This window comes from Peromyscus maniculatus, chromosome 3 (genome assembly GCF_049852395.1).
Source record: "Peromyscus maniculatus bairdii isolate BWxNUB_F1_BW_parent chromosome 3, HU_Pman_BW_mat_3.1, whole genome shotgun sequence".
NCBI classification, from domain to species: Eukaryota; Metazoa; Chordata; class Mammalia; order Rodentia; family Cricetidae; genus Peromyscus; species Peromyscus maniculatus.
In genome coordinates, this window is record NC_134854.1 from 39,251,831 (window position 1) to 39,279,289 (window position 27,459).

The 27,459-nt window shown below is 41.4% G+C and overlaps 1 protein-coding gene across 2 annotated transcripts in view; it reads right to left on the bottom strand.

The window, feature by feature from the left end:
• The window catches only part of Reln (reelin), a 461,223-nt gene that overhangs the window by 82,183 nt on the left and 351,581 nt on the right, over window positions 1-27,459 (bottom strand). For both annotated transcript variants that reach the window (XM_076566340.1, XM_076566339.1), the window contains exons 23-31: window positions 27,103-27,240; window positions 26,176-26,362; window positions 19,953-20,158; window positions 15,996-16,167; window positions 15,347-15,547; window positions 12,596-12,828; window positions 7,663-7,820; window positions 5,889-6,096; window positions 4,712-4,788 (exon numbers count right to left, since the gene is read on the bottom strand). In XM_076566340.1, the coding sequence (XP_076422455.1) occupies window positions 4,712-4,788; window positions 5,889-6,096; window positions 7,663-7,820; window positions 12,596-12,828; window positions 15,347-15,547; window positions 15,996-16,167; window positions 19,953-20,158; window positions 26,176-26,362; window positions 27,103-27,240 (1,580 nt within the window). The remainder of the gene's footprint in view (window positions 1-4,711; window positions 4,789-5,888; window positions 6,097-7,662; window positions 7,821-12,595; window positions 12,829-15,346; window positions 15,548-15,995; window positions 16,168-19,952; window positions 20,159-26,175; window positions 26,363-27,102; window positions 27,241-27,459) is intronic.

Sequence of the window (27,459 nt, forward strand, 5' to 3'; positions counted from 1 at the left end):
CCGCCCTTTACTGTTTACTACATAGGGTGAACTAGCCAGGGCTGGAGAGCTCACTCTGATATTGAGGATGAGGGAGAGCTGGTGGGCTGACCAACCCAGCAACCACCCAGACCCAGATCCAGGGCTAAGAGTTGGCCTATTCCATCATCCACCCCATCTTTGATCTGCTGGAGCACATGAAGGGGCCAATCTTGCAGACCCAAAGCTGCAGGATCTCCATGACAACAACAGGATATCCAAGAGAAGTCCCAGTGAGGGCCCAGTATTTATGATGTAGCAAAAACCAGAGGTCTCCAACCAGACCAATGACTCATTGCAATGAACACTTGCAAGTAATGATATATGGACTAAAGGATGGTGTGACTCACTGTGTCACACTGCAGCTTCCACAATGGGATTTCGCTTTTTTTTTCTTTTCTCTTTCCTTTTAAATTTTATTTATTTTTATTCTTGGAGGTGGGCTGCAAGGGCAGAGGGCAGATGGGAAGGGACTGGGAGATGAGTGGTATTGAGATGCAAGATGTGAAATCCACAAAGAATCAATAAAAAGTGAATTGGGAAAAATTGGTACTGAATATTCATAATAATAGTTGGAGACACCAGTCTACTTCTTAAGCATTTATAGAAATTATGCTCAGTAAAGTTCTATCTGTTATTATTTTTAAATTATATATTAACTCTTGAAAAAATTATGAATCATTTATGGTATATTGACTAACTAGAACTCCTCAACCCATTGTAATATTAGATAATAAAGAGTTGATTAGCACAAAGTTTTGAGAAATATTATGATAAAAGAGAAAGCTGTTCAGTGCAAATTGACAGTACATAAAATTTCGGGTGCTGCATCTGACACGTGGTGGTGTCAGGAGCAGTAACGACAAAGATGTTAAAAGCTGGAGATCTGCAGAGAATTCAGTCTCATCTGTTTACAACTGAGGGACCTGCCAGGCTGAATGAAAGTACAAGATACTCAGAGAACAGAGCCTCTCCATGCTCAGTGCTGCATGCAGGGATGAAGAGTTAGAAGTGCCATTGATTGAGGGGACACCTGCATGTCAGGAGAGATGACAGCCACATAACTTCATGAAGAAAATGGATTCTAGGGTTTCTAGCCTTCATCTGAGTCAAACTGGGGGCTGTTTGAACAGAGCAATACTCAGTAACTCTCAATATTTATTCAAAATATGTCTTATTACTTTTTTAGGGTGATGTTGGATGTCCGAGAGTGTAGACACTTCAAAACTTTCATTTTCTGTGGCTACTAATTTGAATTAATGTAATTTATACTCAATTAGATAAGTAATGGAAAAGAGACTGCAGAGGAAGGGGAAAAGGAGAGAAGAGGTAGGAAGTAGTTGACTAGTGGCAGACATGTTAGAAGGTGAAGTGTTAGAGATGAAACACCATGAGAATAAAATCTTCCTGGTCCATTCTAGTTTCTTCAAACTATAGTCCAAGACCAGTAACCTGCATCATCTGAAAATGATCTGTGATAGCTTTAAAAGTATGCTCACAAGTTCCTCGATGCTTCTCTCTTTAAAAAGTAGGACTTAACTCTCTTCTCTCTGAGTTCAGAAGGATTTAATAGCTTGCTTGCTTCTAACAGAAATTGGTAGGAGTCAAGGTGGTTTTTGAAATTAGGCCTTTAAAGGGATTATAATTGAGCCTGGAGTGATGCTCAGTAGTGCAGTGATTGCTAAACAATATGTGAGCCCTTCTTAGCACTACACAAAAGAAAAATGGAAGGCTTTGGGGGTTCCTCCTGCTCTCTTAGATCTGTTGCCCTGCAGATGATGATGTACGTGTAGTAGGATATTCTAACAGTCTGTGGACATGTCTGGATGGAGAGAAGCTGTTCCAGCCAAAACCTTTGGCCTGTTCTTGAAACAGACTATCCAGCCTCCAGCAGAGTCTCCTAATCTCTGTCCCCTGCCTGTGCTGAGAGGTCCCGACCCAGAGTCCTTCCACTCAGCAGTGTCTGCTCCTGTCTTCCTGCCTTGCAGGAGCCATAGGATAACACATTTGCTATTTTCAGCCACTTGCTCTTCATTATAACTTCCTAAGCAGCATACCATCCCATTGCTGCTCAGTCAGAACTTGCATGTTAGCAATGCAAATTCTGAAAGATTTGAGGTGTTTATCAAATGGAGTGGCAAGGCTCAGGAGGTGTGACCTCCATTTGGTGCCTGTTTGCTGCCTTTCCTCTCATTAGCTTTTTCAGGAGTCATGTCTACCTATGTGCAGCAATGAGGTCTACAGAGATGAAGCCTTAATTCCAAAGTGTGATGAGATAGGGCCTCCCAGACAAGTAGAGGGCAGAGTAATGTCAGGAGGAAAGCGGCAGCATCCAGTTGATGCCGGTTGCTAAGCCTCATTACTGTGTCATCTAACACATTGCACGTTTGAATAAGTCAAGTCATTTTAGTCATCTACTGAATGTTTAAATCATGGAAGACATTTCTCTGTTTAAACCACAACTCCATCTGCATCCTGCCTAGTCTTATTGAAGACAGCCTAATTTAGAGTTTAATTCCAAATATGTAAATTGGTGCTTCAGCTTGAGTAGGTAAGAAATTCTCACTTTCATCACTGGGAGAGATTTGTTCAAGGATTTAGTCAGATTTACATGTTAACAACCAGTCTTCAATAAAAGAATGAGAAATGCTGTTGGGATGTGAATTATATGTATAATACGATGGTTCAAGACTAGCTGAGAACAAACTGCTTGTTCAGGGGAACTAACCCCACGGTGCGGATGACATCTGTAACCAGTGTAGAGTGAGCCTCGTGTCAATGGTAAGTGTATGCTTCCCACAAAGTCTTTTTAAATCTTATATACAAATATGGGTACAGATATGGATTTTTCAAAAGACTCAGGCATGGAAGCTTCTGTTGCATTAAATTTATCAACTGTCATTTGTTTGGTGAGCTGGTAGCCGGGCTGTTCTAGTAAAATCAGCAACAAAAGCATTTGATTTGCTTTTGTCTTCCCCTTGCAATCTAAACTTCTTTATTTTTTTCTTTATTGTTTATGACCTGACTTCTTTCACTAGAGCTGCCTATTAGGTGGCCATTCATGCTATCCTGGCCGTTTCTCATCCTACACATGGCGGCCTTCTGTCTCCTGTCAGCTTCAGGACACTTTCTCTTTTTTCTCTGCCACATGGCTGGCAATACCCAGCTCCCACCCAGCAGACCTTTGGTATTTTGAGTGCTGAGTCCATGAAGGAAACATAGCACAGTGGAGAAAACATTTTGTTCTTATTTTTAAGGGATTATATGTTACTGCAGCATAACCTAGCTCATTATGACTGATATATCTGTGGTGACATTGTAGTGATATTACATCTGCAGGACCCACAACAATATCTGACTCCATATACGACTTTAGAAGAGATTAAGGAATGCAACATAGCCTATGGAAGTTTCTAGACCGCTTCCTCAGCAAAAGGATGATTTGAATAATTACTAGCAAAAGTATTAAGACAGTCACAGGGAACCATTTAAACCTTAGACAGGGATGGTATGGAGATGATTAGTGCTGACCAGAGCTCTCCCCAGTCTGTCTGTTGACTAGCAGGTACTGTTTGTCCAGTGCATCATATATAGCCACAGTCTGACATAGTAACAAACTTAGAGGGTAATGCTGCAAAACCCGAGATTAAAGATTTTTAATTTTTAAGATTAAAGTTGGAGGAGGATCCAGCAGAGAAGCCTGTGGCTTTTGTGCTAAGAACTTGTTACATGCTGGGTTCCAGAAAGAATCCCTGTATATCCACATGGCTGCTGGAGCCATTTACACGTCAAGGGTGTTGTGTTTCTTTCAACCCCTTGTAACTTGGGGCAGAAACAGTGGGGGCCTGGTGAGAATGGAGCATGGGTCAAGAGAAGGGAGGGTCACATGATGCCAAAGGCATACATCCTGGAGTTGGCCGTTCCGATCCTTGTTTGTCTACTTGCTATCCGTATGACTGTGTACAAGTTCCTGGGCCACTCTGCCTCACTCTCCACACCCGTTAGACAGTTCTAAGACAGTATCTATGGCAAATAGGCACTCAGAAAAGTCAACATTTAATGCTACCAAGAACTAATGTACAAGGATTCTGTCCCCTCCAGAATGTCCAAGGACAGAAGTAGAATTTGATATACAGTTCACTAATTCTCTATGTAAACAAGTTTAGCCCTTACACTGAATGCGAAATTCTCTCCTATTGTTTTTCTCTCTGGAGAGTTATAAGGAAGTAGAATCCACTAAAACAAATGTCATTTGATTCTGCTAGCTCCGGGGCAGCCATGGTTTCAGGCTTAAGGAACTCCAGGAGAAGCTGCGGGGTTCCTGGTCCACACCGCAACTCTTGCCACGAAGCAGAACAGAGGGCAGGAATCATTTTGTAAAATCCACACCAGACTTTGGGAGGAAGAAAGGCTAATTAGCCAGAGTTGCTGTAGTTTCTATAGAAACTTAGTAGCGTGGGGCTGGGGATGGCTCAGCAGTTAAGAATCCCCTGGCTGCTCTGCCAGAGGACCTCAGTGCCAGTCCCAGACCCACATGGTGGTTCACAACTGTCTGCAACTTCTGTTCCAGGAGATCTGGCCTCCAAAGTACCAGGCACACACATGTTACACAGATATACATGCATACTCGCCTCTACACATAAAAAACTAAAACTAATTTACAAAAATTTAAGAAATATTTGTTTCAGCTTACCCTCATTTCTAGCCCGTGGTTTGATACACGTAATACCTGATGTTTTACTTCCAATTTGTATATAAAACTGAACAAGTCTGGGAGAAAAAACATACAAACTTTAGTTTGCTTACAATCAAAAGGAAAAAACAAAACCTCTATCATTCTCAAGTACCACTTCTAAAGTCAGAGGGACAGATGATGGATGGGCAGGAAGATACTGATAATGGTAAGTTAATTTGGCAACACTTAAAAAGTTAAGTGATATGAGCAATGACTTTATTCTGTATAATAATGTAAAGAAAATAAAACAATTTAACCCTATTTCATTGTGACAGCTGATGTAATTTCATGACAATTTTTTTTTTTTAAATCTAGATAAAGTAATCTTGGAAACTCAAAATGAGGGAAAGAGTTTCCCACGAAGATGTTAAAGATTTAGAAGGACAAACAGTCACTTGTCCAATATTGACTTAGAGTGAGCTGGCTAAATTTTCCACACCTGACACTCAGTGTGATGTAAATTATGCCTCTGCCCATGGCAACCAATGAATCCTGCTGGGCATGCAGACTTTTGAGGACAGGATGCTGAAAGAATATGGAACAGACTAACAGCAGAAAAAATATGAAAGGCAACACCAGAGTTTTAGTAAAAACAATGCCTAAAACTTATTTTTTTTCTCATTTTCTTCCTTCTAGTTTCTACATAACTTAATTGATGTCAAAAGCTCAGTTTCATTTCAGGTGTGCTAGTATTTCATTTGACCTTAGAGCCAAACAGTTCTTGGTTTCACCGGTAGGTGGCAGGGCAGTCATTTAAATTTTGGGGGGCAGTTTCAGTAAGTGACCACAAATGGACCACCTAAGTGTATGGAGGAATCATTTTTGGACATCAAATTCAAATTACTTCATCAGTTTACATTAAGAACATGTAAGAGTTTACAGATTAACATAGAACTTTTGTAAACTAAGGTGAATATATACTAGACATGGAGGCTTGACGCTAAGTGTGTGCTGATTAACGAACTCTGGTGTGATTTTTTTTTTTTTTTTTGCATTACCCATATATTTTATTATACAGCTTAAGTTAAGCTTCATTTTTTTTACATATTATAATCCATAGGTAGAAGTATTATGCAAGATTCTCAGCAACAACAGTCTACTATCTTCAGAAGAAATGTTCCAATCAACAACTTGCCTGATATTCCTGGTGTCCAGTGGGACAGTCCTGGCTTCCCGTTTCCCAAGGCCATTGAAGTAGAGGGACCTGCCATCATTGAGTGTCCCACAGCCAGTCCCAACCTGACCTCCTGTTATCTTGTACCACAGCGGGCTTAGCTTTCCTTCAAATCGATCGAACATCTCACTGTGGTTAGGGATGTCTGACACACAGGTTCCTTGTGCAGCTTCAGGAAAAGAAACATAGAGAATCTTTGTTGGGATCACTAAGGATTAAAAGATACACTTGATACATGGGCAAGGAAGAGTCCACACTGTGCAACTCTTTGCCTAAAGACAGACATTATTACTAAAAATAAAAATTGTTGCTAGGCATGTGCTGTGTGCCCAGAATCCCAGCAGCTGGGAGACAGAGGCAGTAGAATCAGAAGTTCAAGGCTATCCTTGGCCACCTAGTGAGTTCAAAGTTAGTCTGGGCTACATGAGACCTCCTTACAAAGATAACAAAAATCAATGAAATTTGCCATTTTTAACATTTTAAAAATACTTTTTTTAATTAAAAAAATCATATGTATGTGTGTTTCCTTGCACGTATATGTGTCTGTACAAGCAAGTGAGGGGCTTGTGGAAGCTGGAGGCATTAGATTGCCCAGAGTTACAGACATAGGTAGTGGTGAACCACCCGATGTAGGTATTAGGAATTAAACGCTGCAAGACGGAGTCATCTTTCCAGCCCTTGCTATTCACTTATTTTCAAAGAAGGCTAATACTGGGAATATTGGATCTCCATGGGTGCTCCTACCTAGGGGGCTTGTGTGAGCAGAGATCCTATCCATGATAAGAATTAAAAAATGCTGTCCTCGAAACTATATGTGACACAGAAGGCTTGCAAGAGCAAGTCAGTCTGTTTCTGGTTTCTGGCCAGATGAAGGACTGAGTATCAACAAGCTGGGGAGGGGCCTTTGATGTTGCTGCCAGGAAAACTTTAGAAGCAGATTTTGTAGCTTAAGGTATTTTCTCCAAATTTATGCTTTAATCTCAGCTCTCTCAAAACTTTTGCTATGGCAACACCCAAAGGTGGATGTTATAAAAAAAAAAAAAAAGCAAAAAACAAAACAAAACAAAAAAACCTCTAAACTTCTCTTATAAAGCTATCATTTGACAGTCTTGGGCTTAGTAATTTATATTGTAGTTAAATATAGAGAAGTATATTTCGTGTGTGTGTGTGTGTGTGTGTGTGTGTGTGTGTGTGTGTGTGTGTGATAGATAGATAGATAGAGAGAGAGAGAGAAAGAGAGAGAGAGAGAGAGAGAGAGAGGAGGACGCTGAAGGCATCTCGTTAAGAACGTGGCTTGGGTTTTAGAGAGCAACTGTGAGCATAGGGCCCATCTCTAGCAATGCCCAGCTATGGGATCCAAGAAGAATTATTAAAAAATCCACTCTCTTGCCTCAGTTTCCTCAAATGTAGACATGTTTAGCAGTACTATGGAACAATTTTTCTTACAATCAAATGAGATAAAGTAAAAGGTATTTACTATAAAGTTTGGCATGATGTAGGGCCCTAAGCAATGTTCGTTATGATTGCTGTTATTAACAAACAGGTCCTCTCTGGGGAGTGGAACTTAGCAGGTTTTCTTGCTCCTTGGCTTGAAACTACAGAACACTTGGCAGCTCAGTGCCTGGATGGCCAGTTCTAGGATTCTTAGACACAGAAAATGACAAACCCAGAATATGTTTTCTTTGTAAGAATGAACTTTCACAAGCAAACTGTCAGAGACACATACTGGCCTTACCTGTGTATCCCAGGTCACAGAAACACACACCCGAGATGCAGTCTCCGTGACCACTGCAGTAGCTGGGGCAAGGCTCAGATATATACACTCCATCCAAGCCGAAGGGAGGCACGTTCTTCTGAGAGCTGCTCTCTTGGATCCATCGGAATCTGGTCTTGCTGTTGGGAGGAACACAGCCACATCTCAGCAAAGAAAGGCCCAGAATGACTCAGGAGAGTCGGACTTCCTGAGTGGCATGCCGTGGGATGCACACCGACCTTTCATATAGTATCTCTCAAATCTTTCTCAAACTGCCTGATTTCTTCTTCAGCATCAATAGTTTAATGCCCAGAAGGGATTAGACACAACGGTCTTACATTTTTTTCTACAGAGGACCTTTGTGCCAGATCTATTACAGGTTTTTTTTTTTTCACATGTTTTCTCACCCCATGCTCTTTCAGGAATAACCAGAGGTTATCCTTTCTAGTCAGTCTTCACCCCTCCATCGTGTTAATATTATGGATAGTATTTGAGAAGCTATTTGAAAAAAATGTAATTTATTTATAATTTGACAATTTCATGCTTGTATATAATGTATTTTGATGATGCTTACTGGTCATGATGCTCTCTCTGGATCCCTTCTTTACAACAAATTATTTGGCAGGTTCTTGGGGTCATCAAATAGGTTGTTTTTGTTGGGACATGTGAAGGGACTCTGGCTATTTGGTATCGACAAGGGAAGGCAAGAGCTTGACAGACAGCTCTACTGGAACCTGTCACTCCCCCTTTCCTCCTCACCTCATCTTTAGATCTCTAAGATGCTTATTCTGTGATTTCCTAGTGACCAGATTGGATGCCTCTTAGCATTGTTAATTGTGAATGCACAAAGAAAAATTGCCTTTCCTGCCTTGAGTTGGGAGCGTCAGACTGACCGAGGCTCCACTACTGTGCACTTGTTTACATTTCTCTACGTTGCACCCAGACCTGATGCCTGCTCCTGCTCTCAGTGATGTAACACTGGGTTTGAACACAAGAAAGCTGGTACCTTCAAAGCTGCAACAGAGACAATTACAGAAAACCACAAATAACCAAAATGCAGAGATATGGAGCCCAGTCCCAACCGATCACCTCTAAAACCCAATTCCTACACCCAAGGCTCAGGGATCATGGCTGAAAGAGTTTAAGAGCCGAAGAAACAGGGAGCTTGCTATGAGACTGTGTCTCTTAGGAATGTGAGAATCTACATCCATAAAGTTCACCAACATGTCTACCTAAACAGGAGCTGAACAAGGCCAACAGACATACTAACTCGCACGGGGAAAAGCTCAACTTTACTCAAAGCACTGCAGGCTACTAAGGAGTGCCCAGTGGGAAAATAGTCTTCTCCAAGGAAGAGCATACCAATTGCTTATCCAAAACATACATAGAAGTAACATTATACTGACTAAGCAGGTTGTACCTATGTATTTAGGAATACACACCCACCCACACAGCTACACTCACACTAGCAATGAATGAGGAAAGAGGCCATGTATTTGAAAAAGAGTAAGGAGGGGTATATGGGAAGATTTAGAGGAAGGAAAGGGAAGAGGAAAATGATGTAATTATATTACAATTTCAAAAATAAAAGAAATAATTAAAAATGTTTATTATAACAATGATGGTGATAATAATAATGATGATAAAGAACTTGTCAGACCATCCAAGGGAAGAAGGCAATAAGACAAAGCTTAGCTGAAAATAATGTGTAGATTTCACATTAATACGTAGGAGATACAGCCTTTGCAATAAGTTGCTTGCACATTTCTTCTGTCCCAGTGGGGCTGCCTCTGGGAGTTGGGAGTGGCATATATACCAATATGCATTTACCACTGACAATGTCTGTATTCATAGGCAAGAATTGGGTGGGCTCATAGGAGTGTAAACTGCTCCTTTGAAAAATCCTCTTAGAGTTATTTCTGAAAGAGCAGCGTTCTAGTAACTATTGTAAGCATGCTGCTTCCTGGCAAAATAGCCCCCATGTTTGAACACTTGTATTCTTGGCTTTTGAATACTGTACTTTGGAGTTTCACGAGCTTAACATATTGCAAAAATTAAACCAATAGCTCATTTACTTGGGATAAGTACAAACATTTTTAACTGCTCTTTGCAGAAGGCTCTTAGCCACAAATGCCATTAGTCAGTAACTTGGGTGGAATCCAAATTAATCAGGAAGGTGGATTCTAATGGTGAAGATTTTTCTTTTTCCAAAAACTAAAATCCAAGAAAATACTGAGAACCTCAAAATGCTGGCCTACTTAATGATGTGAAGGCCTGTGGTGATATTGTGTTCACCAAAATATTGTGCGCCCTAATAAACTTATCTGGGGTCAGAGAACAGAACAGCCACTAGATATAGAGGCCAGAAAATGGTGGCACACATGCCTTTAATCCTAGCATTCCAAAGCAGAAATCCATTTGGATCTCTGTGGTGTGGTAACAAGAGCCTTTAATCCCAGGAAGTGATGGCAGGAAGCAGAAAGGTATTTAAGGCGTGAGGACGAGGAACTAGATCCTGGTTAAGCTTTCAGGCTTTCAAGAAGCAGTTCAGCTGAGATCCATTTGGATGAGAACTTAGAGGCTTCCAGTCTGAGGAAACAGGATCAGCTGAGAATTGGCAAGATGAGGTGGCTGTGGCTTGTGCTGTTTCTCTGATCTTCCAGCGTTCACCCCAATACCTGGCTCCAGGTTTGTTTTCATTAATAAGACTTTCTAAGATTCCTGCTACAAAGGTCAGGCTTTCCTAATATCTCATATATGTTTTTACCAACTGGGCCATTCTACTCACTAGTGAAGAAACTTTAATTTACAGATTTAGCTACATTTTTCAGAAATCACCACTGGATTTGTGTTCTTTGACTCTTGATGACACTTTCTGTTTTCATAGTGATGTTTTTCATTGCTCGGATACTCCAGTCATTGCAGCAAAGTGGTCCACTTGGCGCTTACATATTTGGAAGAGCTGTTTGGGGGCCATGGTTTCAGAAATCATTAAGGGAGTGGTTGAGGTGAGGAAAACAAACAAGCAAACAAAACCAGAGCTGCTCTGATAGAGACAGCTTCATGGGAGGCAAGACAACATGGCCATCCCAGATGGTAAACATTACATAGGCTGATCCTTCAGAGATGGAGGCATACAGGGCAGAAACCAGGAGTGGAGCGCAATGGGCAGGAGAATTGCTCTCAGGGAGAAGTGCCTTAGAGAAGGAAACTCTTGTCCTAGACACTGCTCTTGGCTAAAGGAGAGTGAATTAACAGCTTTGTGGTGATGTTTAGTCTTCCTATGGGCCAGGTAACTGACTGCCATGCACTTCCCAGTTCTTCTTATTCTCCACTTTGTTTTTCTCTGCTGAACTACAAAATAACACTGACATTTAAGACAAGTTACATGTAACTTGACATGGATCTGATGATTGAAACAGTTTAGTGGATGGTTTGAAAGATTATGCTTCAAGGTTTGACTCATACAGAATTTTATGTCTTTGATCAAACAAGCATCCCAGACATTTGCCCACCAACAGCTATAGTGCATGTTCTTGGGGTTATACACTTAACTAATGATGGAGGCAGACAATACAAATAGCTTGAGTAGCTAGCTTATGCTCAGTAAATCTGTGATCAATTAGGTGAAAAATGTTACAGAAAGAACAGTGCTCAGCAGCTTTGTGAATATGCTACTTTAATCACCACCATAGCAGAGTGCAGGACAGGTTACCCTTGGCAACCAACAACTCCAAACCCCGTGAATTAGTCCAACACAAGTTTGTTTCTTACATAATGTGTCCAGCATAGGTTGACAAAAAATCTGCTCTTGCATTTAGGCCTGAAGCTGGTGCATGCTTTAGCTCACTGCATGGAACATGAGGAATGCACCTGGTTCTAGAAAGCCAAGTGCTTCATCCGTTCACAATTTATTAGGTCATTTTTCAAATTAGGCCATCTGTCAAATTTTAAAGAATGTGGGCATAAGCCTATCTTATTCCAGGAAATAAGACTCTTGGAGTATTGCTGAATGACACCAGTGCTTGTCCCAGCTCTCTATGCTACACTATCAAGAAGCAATGTAAACAAACAGTGCCTTCCACCATTTCAGTTCTGAAGTCAAAGGCTTGACTAAGGCACACTTCATGTTACACTCCAGAATTTAATTAAGAAGTGTCTGCTTGAAGAATGTTTATCTTTTCTAAAATGATAGAGTGAAAAAATAATGATCTCTCCCTTTTACCTACTATATCTGATAGAAAATGATATAAAATTTATCCTAGAATATTGGACCTTGAAAAACATGTCTTTACAAAAAATCAGAATGTATCTGCTTTTCTTCTTCTTCTTCTTCTTCTTCTTCTTCTTCTTCTTCTTCTTCTTCTTCTTCTTCTTCTTCTTATTTATTTATTTATTTATTTATTTATTTTCACTTACCAATGGGGATGAAACAATACTGCTTCTTAGCTGCCAGGAAGCTGAGAGCTAAATTAGTTCCCCCTTTATTGAAATTGATTCATTTCAAAGTTTTAGTCCATTTATCTTATCCTCCATCACTGCATTTTTAATTTTCTATGTTACTATTTGTTTTAGTATTCTATTTAAAGTGACCATTTACACTGCAAAATACTTCAACTTTTCTATGTAAGGAGCATTAAAAATTTATGAATGGCAAAAGTTTGATGTAAGGCCATGTGGTTCTTTTAACCCTTAACATCTTTTGTTCACTGCTATATACCAGTGCCCAGAATTGCATTTGGCATAGGTAGATGATAAACAAATATGTCTTGAGTGAATTAATAGGCTTCATCATCTACTTATGCTATTTTGGCAATTCTATTTCAGTTCTTAACCTTTTGCCTCAAGTCACTACTTGGGTAGGAACAGCCAGACTGTATGACACAATGGCACACAATGAGAGAGGATGCTTTACCTGGATGCAAGGGACCTTGGAATAGCAATGGTGATTCTTGTCCATTCTTCAAAGTCCCCAGTGTAGTAGACGGTGGGCTCACTCAATTCTCGGGAGTTCCCTTCACATCCTTTGCCTACTGAAGCTGGAAAACATCCTTCCTTCACCAGAAACCAGGACATGCCAGCATCGTGTGAGTATTGGAGGAGAACTGGGGCAGTGCTGCTGAACTGGCTGGCACACCCTATGTTCAACTGTTAGAGAGAAGGGCAGGGCAAGACAGGTTTTCATTCAAAGACACTGCTCATCACCTTAGGAGCAACGGCAGCCTGGGCCCCTGCTACCAAGGTGGCATGACATTTAAGTGATAAGAAGGATACAGTTAAGACTCAAGCTAAACCTTCTGTAAATTCTGGAAGGTTTTATTTCAGCAGAGAGCTAGACAAGCTATTGTCCTATGGGTTTCTAGACTCAGGAAATGTTCTCATTCTCACTCCCAGAGGGAACAAACAGGTAGGAAGCCCAAGAAGCAGCTGTCCTTCAGAACATGGCTGCCCAGAGCGAGGGCTACCTCTGCTTGCCATAAAACAAGAGTCATGCTCGCTCGTTCGTTCATTCATTCATTCATTCATTCATTCATTCATTCACTTATTTATTTATTTGTTTGTTTTGTCCAAGATCAGTAAAAAAAAAATCCAGTGTCAAGAAAGAGCGGAGTTTCTGTCATAGCACCAATTAAATAACACAATGCTGAGATGTTCTGCCCAAGTCAGACGACTATAAACATAAAGTGACATTGTTTAAAAGCTGTAAAATATGCAATAGCCACTGCCTTAGCACAGCTATTCTTTTGTTTTCTGCCGTTTATTTAGAGGTATGTATTCTGGTTATATAGTTGAAATGATCACATATTAAGAAGTTCCCTCTGGAAAAGCTGGTGGACTGACCAGCCCAGCTACCACCCAGGCCCAGAACTAGGGCTATGATTTGGCCCATCCTAACATCCACCTCATCTATGAACTGCTGGAGCATGTGAAGGGGACGAACCTACAGATCCAAAACAGCAAGGTCCCCACAACACAGGACAACAACAGGATATCCAAGAGGAGCCCCAGTGAGAGCTCATTATCAACAGTGCAGCAGAAGCCACAGGCCTTGGACCAGACCAGAACACTTGCAAGTGAAGACAAAGGGACGGTGTGATCTGTGTGACTCATGGGCCACACCACAGCTTCCACAGTGAGCTCCTTGTCCCCCCCCCCCTTTTTTTGGTTTAATTTTTGGTTTTTCTTTTAAATTTTGTTTTGTTTTGTAGGAGGTTGCAAGGGCAGAGGGCAAATGTACATGGGGGGAGGGAGGATGGGAAGATGGGTGGAATTGGGATGCATAATGTGAAATCCACAAAGAATCAGTAAAAATTAAAAGACAAAAAGAAGTTCTCTCCCACTTCCTATTTCAGACTGTTTTATTATTACACGATATACTGCAAAGGATACACAGTTCTCCCCATGCAGAACCTAATGTGTACATTACCATGGTATTTGGGATTAATTAAATTGAAGAGGTATCAGATGAGAGGTGGTATAGTACTCTTTAAAATCTATAATATGATTTTATATTAGTATCAAGTGTCACCAACACATGCATATAAATACATGTACTGTTATTGATATTTTTCCATTGCAATTTAATATCAAAACATGAACAAAGGCAGATCACCATTTCCTAATTGATGTTAGGAAATAAATTGTTCCTATTTATGACTAACTACCTTGTGTATAGGTCTGTGGAAATTATATTAAAGAGCCCCCCACAAACATCTGATCTCTTTTTTTTTTTTTTTTTTTTTTTTTTTTTTTTTTTTTTTTTTGGTTTTTTGAGACAGGGTTTCTCTGTGTAGCTTTGCGCCTTTCCTGGAACTCACTCTTTAGCACAGGCTGGCCTCGAACTCACAGAGATCCGCCTGGCTCAGCCTCCCGAGTGCTGGGATTAAAGGCGTGCGCCACCAACGCCCGGCACATCTGATCTCTTTAATAATTCCTCTTGTACATTATTTAGTGTCTGTACCCTGTTGTAACATAAGGAACATGTAGTTGTGCTAGTTCATTAAAACTGCATTGCTTTTGACTCCAGAATTCACCAATGGGATTTTATTATAAATAAACACAATGAAATTTTGATTAAGTTCTGAGACAAGAGCTTGTCAAGGTAAATTCTCACTGTTTTTGTTGATATATTATCCAGTGTAAAAAAAAATGTGCTTTAAGGACAGTGACGAAAGGCAGAGTGAAAATTCACCAAATTACAGGAAGGGAAATAGAAAATGCTATAGTAAGTGCATATGGTACAGGCTAGGGTTGGAGCTCGGTTAATATGTGCAAGGTCCTAGGCGTGATCACCAATACATAATAAAAACATAAGCCACAAACCACTAGTGAGACAGACAAGACTTACCTAGAATGATTTGAAAGTAAGGAGTTCATTACATCACTCTCAGATTGAAACAGTCAATTGTATTTTCAATTATGGAAGAGTTGCATGAACAACACAATGCTGTAGTTCAACTTCTGTGACTCCTTGAAAACTAGCCAACCATTTCCCTCATGAGTAGAGCTGAAGAGATTTACCACCCTAAGACTGTGGGGCCTTTACTCAAGTGTGTCCTATCTTTAATAGAATATGAAAATTTGTGTTCTCTGAGAGTTTTGCATATGAAAGTGGGAGAACTTTCACTTCTTTACCATGCTAGAAAGAGCCCTATTGCACAAATACCTTGAACTGGAGCACATATCCAGGTTTCAGGGTCAGATCTCGAGTAACTGCAAATCGGTCTCCATCTGACTTTCCAAACACCATGGCTGAAGGTGTGGCAGCACAGAAACTATCGTTTTTAGCCATCCCTTCATTGGCCAACATCAACCACACACTCATTTGATTCATAGGGTAATCAAAAGCTGGCTTCTCATAAAAGTTCTAATAGGGACAATACAAAATAAAACAGGAAGACAGTTTGATATCTTTGAGAACAAGGAAGACATGTTCAGTTCATGACACGTAGACCATGTACCATTCACGTTTCTCAGAAAAATCCAGAGCCACTAAACTAACGTAAAAACACACCAAAATTTCCTCTTGATGATTTAACAACCAAAACTATTTTGCCACCATGTATTTAACTATTTAAACACACTAACAGATATTCTGATATCTAGACTTCACAGTCTGTCTCACATTTGAACAGTCTGTGAACTAGCAGTCCAGGACTGAGCTTTCTTACTACAGAAGGGACGGCAGCCACAGAAGACCAGTCAGATTCACGTGACCCAATCCCCACCAACCCAGGTCCTTGAGGAAGTCAGTCACTCTTTCTCTGATCCACTGTGCCAGTCCTCTGCTCGTGGTGTTCTGACATGAGACATACCTGGGGCAAAGTTGGGTTGACCACTGGGATAACCTGCTTCTGCTTCTCTGACAGGATGATGATGTCGTCGACTGCCCACTGGTCATAGTCCTCCCCCGAGAACACGGGCTGCCACCAGCGGAACCTGGTACAGGGGGTCTTCGCAGCTGCTGGGAGCTCCAGATAGACAAACCTGCATAAAAACAAATCCTTCATGGCTGGGAAAGCAAAAGCTGCGCTGTTCTTAAAGCTGGTGAAGTGACTAAGGCAGAAGCGAGAGGAGGTTTAGTTATTGATCCCTTGGTGCTCCAGAAGTCTCCGAGTGTGGACAGACCACACAGCAGGCCTGTGCAGTAAGAAAGCGCAGTCCTTATCTGTCCATTTCATTTCTAACTGTGTTTCAACAGACTGACTCACTGGCTCCTCAGCGTTAGGTCACAGCTTTTAAAAGATCTGTTGCTGTTTTATTTTTTGTTTATGGTCGTTTCGCCTGCATATGTGCGAGTGCACCATGTACATGTGTGTGTGCACGTATAAGCAGGCAACAGTCTGTGGCCATAACTTTTCTGTGGCTGCCGTCCCTTCTGTGGTAAGAAAGCTCAGTCCTGGACTGCTAGTTCACAGACTGTTCAAATGTGAGACAGACTGTGAAGTCTAGATATCAGGATAACTGTTAGTGTGTTTAAATAGTCAAATACATGGTGGCAAATAGTGTGGCTGTGATTTTCAGTTTTCCTCTTCATGGATTCTGTATTGCTTCCCATTTACTGTTGTCTTTTACTATTGGGAGGACATCTGCATTTTGTCATTTTCTTCACAGATAGATTCAGTATTGTCCGTTAAAACCGTTTCCTAATTTCCTTATTTGTTTGCTGCCATGTCTTTCCTCATAGCCTCCGGCTCAAAGTTTCTTAATCAGTTTAGTGTCATTTGAAATCCGAATCTGGTTAATTTTTTTTAGCCTTCCATAAAAATTTCCACAAATAATTTTTTCTTTTTCTTTTTGTCTGTGCATGCATGTGTGTCTCTGTGCATTGGTGTGTGCACACCATTTATGTGTTCATGTGTCTCTGTGCATTGGTGTGTGCACACCATTTATGTGTTCATGTGTCTCTGTGCATTGGTGTGTGTACACCATGTATGTGTGCATGTGCATCTCTGTTCATTGGTGTGTGTATGCCATATGTGTGTTCATGTGTGTCTCTGTGCAGTGGTGTGTGATCACTGAGTGTGTATATACACGTGTATGTGTGTGCAGATGTGCCTCTGTGCACTAGTGTGTAATCCCTGAATATGCATATATGTGTATGTATGTGCAGATATGCCTCTGTGCACTGGTGTGTGATCACTGAGTGTGTATGTGTGTGTGTGTGTGTGTGTGTGTGTGTGTGTGTGTGCGCAGACGTGTCTCTGTGCACTGGTATGTGGTCACTGATTGTGTATATATGTGTGTTTGTTCATGTGTGTCTCTGTGAACTGGTGTGTGATCACTGAGTGTATATGTGTATGTGTGCTTTCATGTGTATCTCTGTGCACCGGTGTATCAGTGTGTGTGTGTGTGTGTGCAGGACAACTTCAGGTATTGGTTCTGGGAACATTCCATCTTTTGTTTGAGACACGGTCTTTTGCTGGCCTGGGATTTTGCTAATTGATAGGCTGCCTCTTCACTGAACTCTAGGGCCTCCTGTCTCTGCCTTCCATCTTGCCACCACTGGGGTCACGAGTATAACCACTGTTTCTTGCTTTTCTTGTGGGTCCTGGGAACCCAACCTCAAGTGCTCACAAACCACCCAGTCCTCAGCAATTTATTCTTTTTTAATACTTATTGTGTGTGTGTGTGTGTGTGTGTGTGTGTGTGTGTATGATCCAAATCATGATCCTTTTGCCTCAGTGTGGTGATATATTGTGTCCCCCAACATATTGTGCACCCTAATAAAGCTTATCTAAGAATCAGAGGAAAAAGCCAGTCACTGTATTAGACATGGGTGTCAGGCAATGGTAGCCCACACCTTTAATCCTAGCATTTAGGAGGCAGAGATCCGTTCAGATCTTTGTGATTTCAAGGTCACACTGGGAACAGAGAGCCAGGCCTGGTGGCACATGCCTTTAATCCCAGCACTAGTTAACCATAAAAGTCTGGAGGTCTGTATAGACAGACAAGAAGTGACAGAGCTGGGGAGAAAGAGGAAATGATGCAGCTGGGCAGAGAGAGGAAGTGAGATTGCAGAACAGAAAGGCATATAGATGTGGGTATACAGGAAGTAGCTCTCTTTGGAAGATGAGGAGTTGGTGAGGTGAGGTTGGTTGTGGCTTGTCCTATTTCTCCTATTCACTCTAATATCTGGCTCCAGGTTTTTTTTTTTTTTTTATTAATAAGATCGTTTAGCAATTCATCTTACACCTCAGGCTTCCCAATACTAGGATTTATATGGTATGCCACCATGCCTGATGATATGAAAGATTTTGCATAGTATATGTGGTGGTTTGAATAAGAATGACCTCCACAGGCTCACAGATTTGAATGCTTGGTCACCAGGGAGTGGCCCTATGTGAAAGGATTAGGAGATGTGGCCTTGTTGGAGAAAGTGTGTCACTGGGGGTATGCTTTGAGGTTTCAGAAACACATGCCAAGCCCAGAGTCTCCCTCTTCTCTTGCTGCCTGGGAACTGGGACGCAGAACTCTCAGCTACCATGTCTGCCCACATGCCGCCGTGCTTCCTGCCATGACGATAATGGACTGAACCTCTGAAACTGTAATGCAGGCCCTAATTAAATGCTTTCCTTTATAAGAGATGCCATGGCCAAGGTGTCTCTCCACAGTAACAGAACAGTGACTAAGATAATATTTGGGGTAGAATTCTGTGGAAAGTTATGTCACCTTTAAGAAGAAGCCCAATTTTTTAAAATACTAAACTTATAAATTTTCAATCTACAAAATATGTAAATTTTAGGCAGCAAAACTCATTTGATTTGTAAGAATTAGATATGCATTTTCTTCAATATTTTTCAACACAAAATTTAGTTATAATATGTAAAACAGGACATTAAAATAAGTTAATACTGATTGGTGGTTAGTATATAAAGAAGACTTTATGCCTATATTAAAGTAGAAATAAGAGATTATAAAAATATATATTCTAAAAATGTTATTCTTGAGTAGTTTTATGTTATGTTCACATGAAACATAAAATTAAACAGAATTTCAAAAACTACATAATCACAAAAGCACCAAGTTTAAATATATATATATAAATATGCTGATTGCCTGGCATAGGCATTACTGTTAATTATGAATTATTGCCCCAAACTCATAATCAGCTGTTGCCTATGCTGGTTCATCCCATATATTCTCCAGTTATCAAAATCAAAGCCTGGATAGGTAAGTAGGAAGCTTTAAAAATCTGAACTCTAAAGACCTGGTCACACACTGTCCAGGACCATCCCAGGGGACAGTCATGTGAAAACTCAGAACAAGAAAATCTCCATCTTGCTTAATTGTAACAGATGAGCATGTTTTGTGCGCACAGAGTGAAAATAAAATTCCCAAAGGCGAAGTGGCGTGGAGCTTTGCTGCAGCTCAGAATGTCCTTGGTATCAATAGTTGGTCATTTTCTTGTAGTCAAACATTTCCCCAAATCTCTAAGAACATTTTTAAAAAGGGTTTTTGTTTTTGAGACAAGACCTCACGGGAGTCTTGGCTGTTTTGGAACTCAGGAAGCTCCTCCTGCCTTACCTTCAGAAGTGCTTTGGTTACTGGCTTGTTCGGCCATATCCGACTAACATATCTAAAAAATTGAATGTGAGCACAAGTGTTTTTTGTTTAATATCTTAGACGAACGTTTTCTACACTTGGCTTTCCTGTCAAGTCTTTATGAGTTTTTCTGTTTTGGGAACTGTCACATTTTAGAGACATTTCAATAACAATTGAGCATCCACCATCTTCGGAACACACTGGAAGGCCCACCAGTGGGAGGTTACCTGGGTTTGCTGAAGTCTGAGAAGTACATCTCTGCCAGCAGGTGCCACTGGATGCCCCCATTGTTGCTGTACTGGAGGAGGACGCCCTCCTCTCTGCTGTCAGGCCTGTTGCACGAAGCACTCTCGCCGCCTATCTGGATGTAGAACTGGACAAAGTCCACCCAAGACGTGTCCAGATCCCAGCTCACCAGTTGTCTTTTCCCAGCCTTTCCAAAGGACAGAAAAACCCTGGTCAGTGATTTGGGAATTCTCTGGCATTTTACAGCTTGGTTTCAAGTCCACAGGAGCAACCTGCACTACAGAAGACAGTGTTGGTCCTAATTAATATGAGAAGAGTGAGCTCTGATCTTCTCTTTTCTCTACTGTGGCTGTGGTTCCTGCTTCTGGTTACACTTGCTTCACGTCTCCATCACTGATCCCCAGACCCTGGTGTGAGACCCTGTGGCTGTGGCTCCTGCTCCTGTATACACTCACTTCATATCTCCATCACTAATACCCAGACCCAGCTGTGAGACTCTTGAGAATTTCCTACTATGCCAAAGAGTACTAAAAAATAGAGCAAAATTACTCAAAACACTTTTAATCCTTGCTTTATGAGTTTTCTAATGCCAGTGTAATAGAGAAGAAAGACCATGGACTTGGTGCACAAGTGTGCTTATGAAATCAAAGACCTGAAGAGAACCCTGGGTACCAACACTTAGGCAACACCAGGTTTGTTTTATTTGTTTGTTTGTTTGTTTTGTTTAGTTTTAGGCAGGGTCTCTAATTGGCTTGGAACTTGCCAACTAGGCTTGGCTGGTTGGCCAGTGAGCTCTAAGGATGCCTGTCTCTACCTCCCCAGTGCTGAGAGCACAAGTAGATATCATCCCTGTCTGCTCTTATTTTAATTAATCATTTTTATCATTTATTTTATTATTATTAAATTTTGAAACATAGTCTCACTATGCAGAATTGGCTGTCCTGGAACTCGCTATTGTAGACCATGGTGGCTTCAACCTACCTCCACCTCCTGAATGCTGGGAGGCTTGTGTTGAATTTTATTTTTCATGTGGGTTTTGGGGATTGAACCCAGGTCCCTGGCTGAGCCTGATACTATGATTCACTTGTAAATCAACTGGAGCTGGGTTTGACTCTCAGTATTTGATTTATTCTGTTCAGGAGCCTGTGGCCATTCTGAGCCCCTATTCTCTTCAAAGGTTAATACCTTCCTTATAGAGCTGTGACAACTGGATTTAACAGCATGTGTATTGTGTTGGTACAGTACCTGAATTCCTGAAGGCATATTTTCCCCAGAGACCTGCTCACAGCCCTTATCTCCAGAGCAAGTCACAGTGAAGTGGGCAGGACAGAACCTTCCTGACAAAAAGGAAGTTTTCCCTTTCTCCATCTGCTTTGCTCATCCTCAAGTAGAGGCACTGGGAGGTACCATTTAAGTAAGCTTCTAAACCATTCAACCATCTCTTATGTCTTATAGGGTTAAAACTTTGCTGAAATCCAATAGCTCACTTCCTCCTCTTGCTGTATGTCCCTGTACATCAGCATGCTGGGAGGATCAGACACAGGTTGACAAGAGGTTGTCCCTCCTGTGTAATGGCTTCAAGGTAAGTGGCACAAGAAGGTTGATCATGAGAGTCTCCTGCCTAGCTAGGTTTTGCCAAAGTTAATTAATCATTAGGCTTTTCTGGTCTTGCTGGGAACATGGGAGTTCAACTAGATGTTGGGAAGGAAAACTGAGATGATATATACAGACTAGTGTGAAACCCTTCACGCCCACACCGAGCCTTAGTTTCATCTCCTTGGAGAGTTCTTCGGTCCCAGGAACTGGCAGGGGTGACTATCTGTGGGATGATTAAGGGAGCTTACTGCCATCGAGAGCTCTGAGGCTGGTTAAGAGTCCAAGAGAAACCGGGATGCTTGCCTGCAAATGACGACTGAGGTTGACCCCAGTGCAGGGGCTCATTCTTTAAACCTTTCACTGTCCAGTGGGAATTTGAGGAACTCTTGTTGTATGTGCTTTGTATTGCTTTAAACTGTTTGTTTGAGATATGGTAAATGAGAAACACCTAGTTTTTTCATACCCCAGGACCACCACAGGAGGAGAAAAACTCCAAGAGTTAGCAAGTTAATTTCAATCTAGAAAAAATCGATGAAAAACACAGCATGTGGAAATGAGCCAGAAGGAAACGGCTCTAAGGTGAGAATTCTACAAATCCAATTATCACAATTAGCTGCTTGGAACAGGGTCTGTTGTGGGCCCACAGCACAGGCTTCTTCCAGGTGACAGTTAGTCCATAGGGATTTGGAAACTGCTTTTGTAAGACTTTTAGAAATGGTGGGATATATTACACAAATGTTTTGTTTGGCACTGAAAATATGTTTTCATAGAGAAATAGCACATATCATTTCTTTTGTTCAGGGACCTGAAATGTTGAACATTGTTTCAAAGGAATTAAGAGAAAAAAGAAAAAAAAAAGGCTCATGACAAAATTTTTGTCAGAATATAGAATACGATGTAGTTAATTATTGCTTTGAAGTTTTCCTACTTTTTTCTGATCTATGGATTCCTGCACATATATGCACACATGCACATGTGCTGTGGGCCTGTGTACCTGTGTTGGAGTAACAGGCTGTGCATGTTTTCATTCCCAGAGTGGGAAAATTATCCTCCAGTTGATTTGAAATACTGTGAGAAACACCTCAGACATCCTAGTATTTTCATACCTGAGTCTGTACAGGAGGAATGGTTTGTAGAAGAAAAACAAACTAGAGCTTAAATGGCTTCCTACTTTAAGCATTCAGCTAGAATAAATCAAATCTTATCAGATAAGGGAGAACAGAACTCACAACAAAGCCTCTAAAAAGCAGTGAATTTAAACCTTTTGTGTCTCACTATTTCCTTTATTCAAAATGCCACGAGAGACAAACTTGTATTTACTTAAAAGTAACCATTTCTTTAGAATTCCTACTTTTAGTTAAATCTATTAATTCTATAATAACTGTGTTACACAAAACACCACGAAAAGAAGTCATAGACTTGTGCAGAGACAACACGACAGGTGTGGCTGCAGACCAGCTGATCCTTGCTGAGTCTCCTTGGGTCACATGGCATTTAACAATTCCAGACCTCCTGAGACCTTTGAGTATCTATTGATACGTAAACCTAGACCATGGCATGCATTTTGAAGCTGGTCACTTTATCTAAAGCTCAGCTCAGCTAGTGTGACTGCATTCTGCCCAGCCCTGTGAGAAAGGCAGGAAGAGCACACCAGTTACTTATCAGGTCAGAGAGACTCTTAAGAACACAGGGCCTGGTATGGTTGCCCTAGCTCCTGCAGGCTGCACGGAAGCAGCAACCTTCCAGCAGGATATGGCACAGCTTATGTGAATGCACAGTAGGTGGAAGGTGAGCCAGGGGGCCAGACACAGCCCTTAGCCATGGAAGTTCCCCAGCTGGAAACAAATACTAGTGAGGCAGGTGGGGAAGGCAGGTTGGAGAGTAACTTGGACACTTGTGGCGAACGAGGGAGAGGATGGAGGGGCTTTAGAAGCATTAATTTAGGGGGTGGTACATGACCTACAACTCTTCCGCGTGTTGATCATTTGAAAATGCTCTACAATGGGGAATGTCCAGCTACTGGCTTCATCTCTCCCAAACTAGTGAGCACACAGCCTGGTCATTGCAGGCAGCACTCTATACCACTCCTCCTGGGACAGTGAGGAGCCAACTGGAAACCTCCCCTGCTTTCCCTCTGGAATGAGTGACAGTCAATCTGACACGGGGATAGAACAATAGCCTGTGAGTATATGTGTAACTGCCATCCCTGAGGACAGACCCTCCTAAGTTTTCCTTGTTTTGATTGCATGGATCTGATTTTCTACTCTTTTAGTTTAAGATAAATTTTCCACTTAGAATTCTAAAGAGGTAGATGTTACTAGAGAAAAAAGGGAAAATAAAAATAAAAGGTCCTGAGATATTTTTACAGAAGCCCAGAGGGGAAGGCGGGATTGAGAGATGCAGGGAACATTTTTACTTTTGAAATGATGATTTTTTTAAGTAGAAGGGCATATATGTGGGGAAATTCAATGATCCCATTTCATAATTTACTTTAATATAAATAACAGTGATGGCTAATACTTATTGTGCCCAATGTGACTCTTTGCTCTTTATCTGCACTCACTGATTACCCCCAACAGTTGTCTTTACAGAGAAGAATACCAAAATGCAGAGGAAAAACTCCACAAGGGGAGCCAGCACCCAGGCTCTGAAATGCAGCTCACCAAGACAGTCTGACTTTAGAAAACACAAGCTTGAATTAAGTGGATGGAATACTAATCTGTAACCCAGGACATTTTATGTTTAAAATGTCCATGTATGCATGTACACACACACTTGCCAGTGAAATATTTATAATCTTATTTTAAAACAGATGCTGATAGCAAGCACAGCCTCCCATTCTTCAGGTTCATGTTTCTACTGAGTATTGGTTACTTATTGACTATTATCTCTAAAGTTAGTGATGGTAGGATTTTCAGTGTCAATGGCCAGGAAATGTTGAGTGGATCCATCCTGAATTCTATCCTTCTCTGTCTTGTTTTCTTGCAGAGTCTTTGTTTTGCACCTGCACCAAAACAAAACCTGAACCTATTTTTGCACTTGCATGAATTAACTTTTCTTGGATTTCTGCCAAAACAAATTATGTACTGTATCAGCCCTGTGGTATATCATCCAAACCTGTCTACTTGCTATAGGATGTAAATAGTGAGACATTTCTAATTGTTCCAGAATTGGTGACTATAATTGGTGACTAAAACTATCCCTTTTATAAAGTAATGGTATTAAGCACTGCACATCCTAAAAACAGCTGTCAATAATTAGGGCTAGACATGTCACTCAGGTTGGAGCCTGCTCCATGTCTTCTCTCTCTCTCTCTCTCTCTCTCTCTCTCTCTCTCTCTCTCTCTCTCTCTCTCTCTCTCTCTCTCTCTCTCTCTTTTCTTTTTACTGGAGACCATTCAGAGAAGACTGGAAAAGAATGGTCTGCCTGGACTATCGCATCGGAGGAGAGGAGGGAGGTTCCGCTCTTCCCTTAGCAAATCCACGTGGATTGGGGGTGTTCAAAGAGAAGCAGTTGTTGCAGTTCTGCCTGTGCCTGGCATCTGAGTCCCTTGTTGATATTTACTAATTTGAATGCCTAACTGGGTGCTGCAACGAGGGAAGCTGAACATTTCATGAACAAGCTTTATGAAGCATTCTACACATCAGTAGAATCTACCAGCAGTTGCTAAACTAAGACAGAACAGCCCCTGAGATAGATGAAATTTTAGCTTGGTTAAGGCGGCCTGGGATAGCGTCTGTTTTTAACCCTAGAGATGATACAGCTCATGAGTGAAGTGTGTCTTCTGATGAGATTAGTATACGATATTTGCTCAATACAGTAGCTGCTCAGCCCCCTCCCCACAGGAACACTTCCTTCCTACAGTCACTCTTAGTTCCTTCAACCACAGTCCTAAGATTCATGGGATAACAAATTCAATAAACCCAAATTCTACACCGTTGACCCTAACTCCATCTACACAAGATCTCTAATGAAGTGGACTCTTCCATTGCGCCCACTTTATGGATGAGGAGGCTAAGTGAAGAGAGGATTAAGTAATGTGCCTGAAGTCACATAACTGGAAGTGGCAGAATCAGACTGAGTCATACACACACAATTGCTTCCCTAACCTCCGGGCTCTTCCATCCCTAGCCCTGTGCATCTCTTGCCCTAGTCTTTCCCTCTCACATAGTCTAAAAGGTCAGAGTGAGGACAGATTAAAAGCCTGCTCTAGTCAACAGCCCTCAAGACATAAGCCCACACAGCACTGGACCATAGAGAAGCTGGGATTTAAATGAAGTGCCAGAGCCTTGGCGGGTGAGGGGGTCCAGGATGTCACTCAGAGGTAGAATGCTTGCGTACCATGCCAGAGCTGACAGTTCAGTCTCTAGCACTGCACAGAACAGAATGAGCATAGTAGGAACTCTAAACTGCTTAACCTGTATTTGCAGTAACTCAAATCAATAATAGAACAAGTTTCCCAGTGTCACAATAGCCCAGTCAGAAGCCAGGGCACGAAGGACAGTAAAACCATGTGATATTTGTAGCTGTGGAGGTTAGCATGTCTGTGAAAAAGTCTCATGTCAAGCCAGCCACTGCCTTCATGGATCATTCCAACCCCCAGCATACCTTGCTGAAGTATAGGGAAGATCCAGAAGAAACAACCCCACAGCCTTGCTCTGGCTTTACAATTTCTCCCCCAATAACTTCTTGCCAGTCAGATTCCCAACCGTTTGGGTTCTCAAAATCTGACATAATTGTGGAAGGAAGTGCAGCTTCTGGGTGGCATTCAGTTCCTTGGTATCCCTGGTCACACCTATGAGAACAGTGAAAGTAACCAGGTCATCAGACACACAATGACTCTCCTACTTAAGGTGTCCCCACATGTCATGTTCCCCCAGGTCTCACCCTTACACTAGATATCGCTATAGCATTAATGTATATATGATATGGTACTATCTTCAGTTTTCACATTCCTCAAAATGGGCAGAATCTTTAGTTAAGATATTATGTAAAAATTGTGGAATTTAAGATTAAGAAGTAATGAATGACACATGGGCTTATGTTTGTGCAAGAGAGACTGGGATTTCCCCATTGCTTTAAAAATGTCATATATGTAGGTTCATTCATTTAGTTAACATGTCACTCTGGTGATGTTTTATAGTTCTGATTAAATCACGTATTTTGGGGTCTTGTAGTATTCAAGTGTAGTTACTTTCCTTCCATGTGCACAACCTTGAAGTGCTGTAGGAGAGAGTTCTGAAGTGTTTGACTAATTGAAGATGATGAGGGATAGGTGGGAAATAACAGCAAGGCCTTCAAATTAACCCAGCAGACCTTGTCTGGAGTTTAGATGTAGAGGTTTAGAATACATATGGCTTCACATGAATGTAAGTGTCTTTTACATGTAAAATAAGAGCAGAGGGAGATTCACTTTCTTTTGGCTATTTTGTGATTTATGAGTCTTTGCACTGACTGGGAAAATAACGGCTGAGATGAACCCACAGACACCAACCCTGAGACTCGGGAGTGGACCGTACGCTCAGGAGCACATACCTGCACAAGCCATGGTCGCATGAGCCATGCCCACTGCACATGTTGGGGCACTGCTGCCCAATGTAAATGCTGTCTAACGCCCACTCATCCTGGGCTGTGTAATAGCTCTGGCTCCAGCGGAAGCGGGTGGCACTGGACCTAGGAGTAAAGCAGGCAGTATCAGATGAACTACGGCATTTCTCACTAAGAACACCGGAGTTCAGCACCTTTCTGATAACAAAGCCTCCAGAACTTCTATTTAGGCTCCCAATATTTTTTGGTTTAATTTCCACTCAATTATTTTGCAATTCAACAATTCTATTATGAAAGAAAGTTGAAGAAGAGCCTGCCTATATTGTGCTTTAATCTTAATTTAGT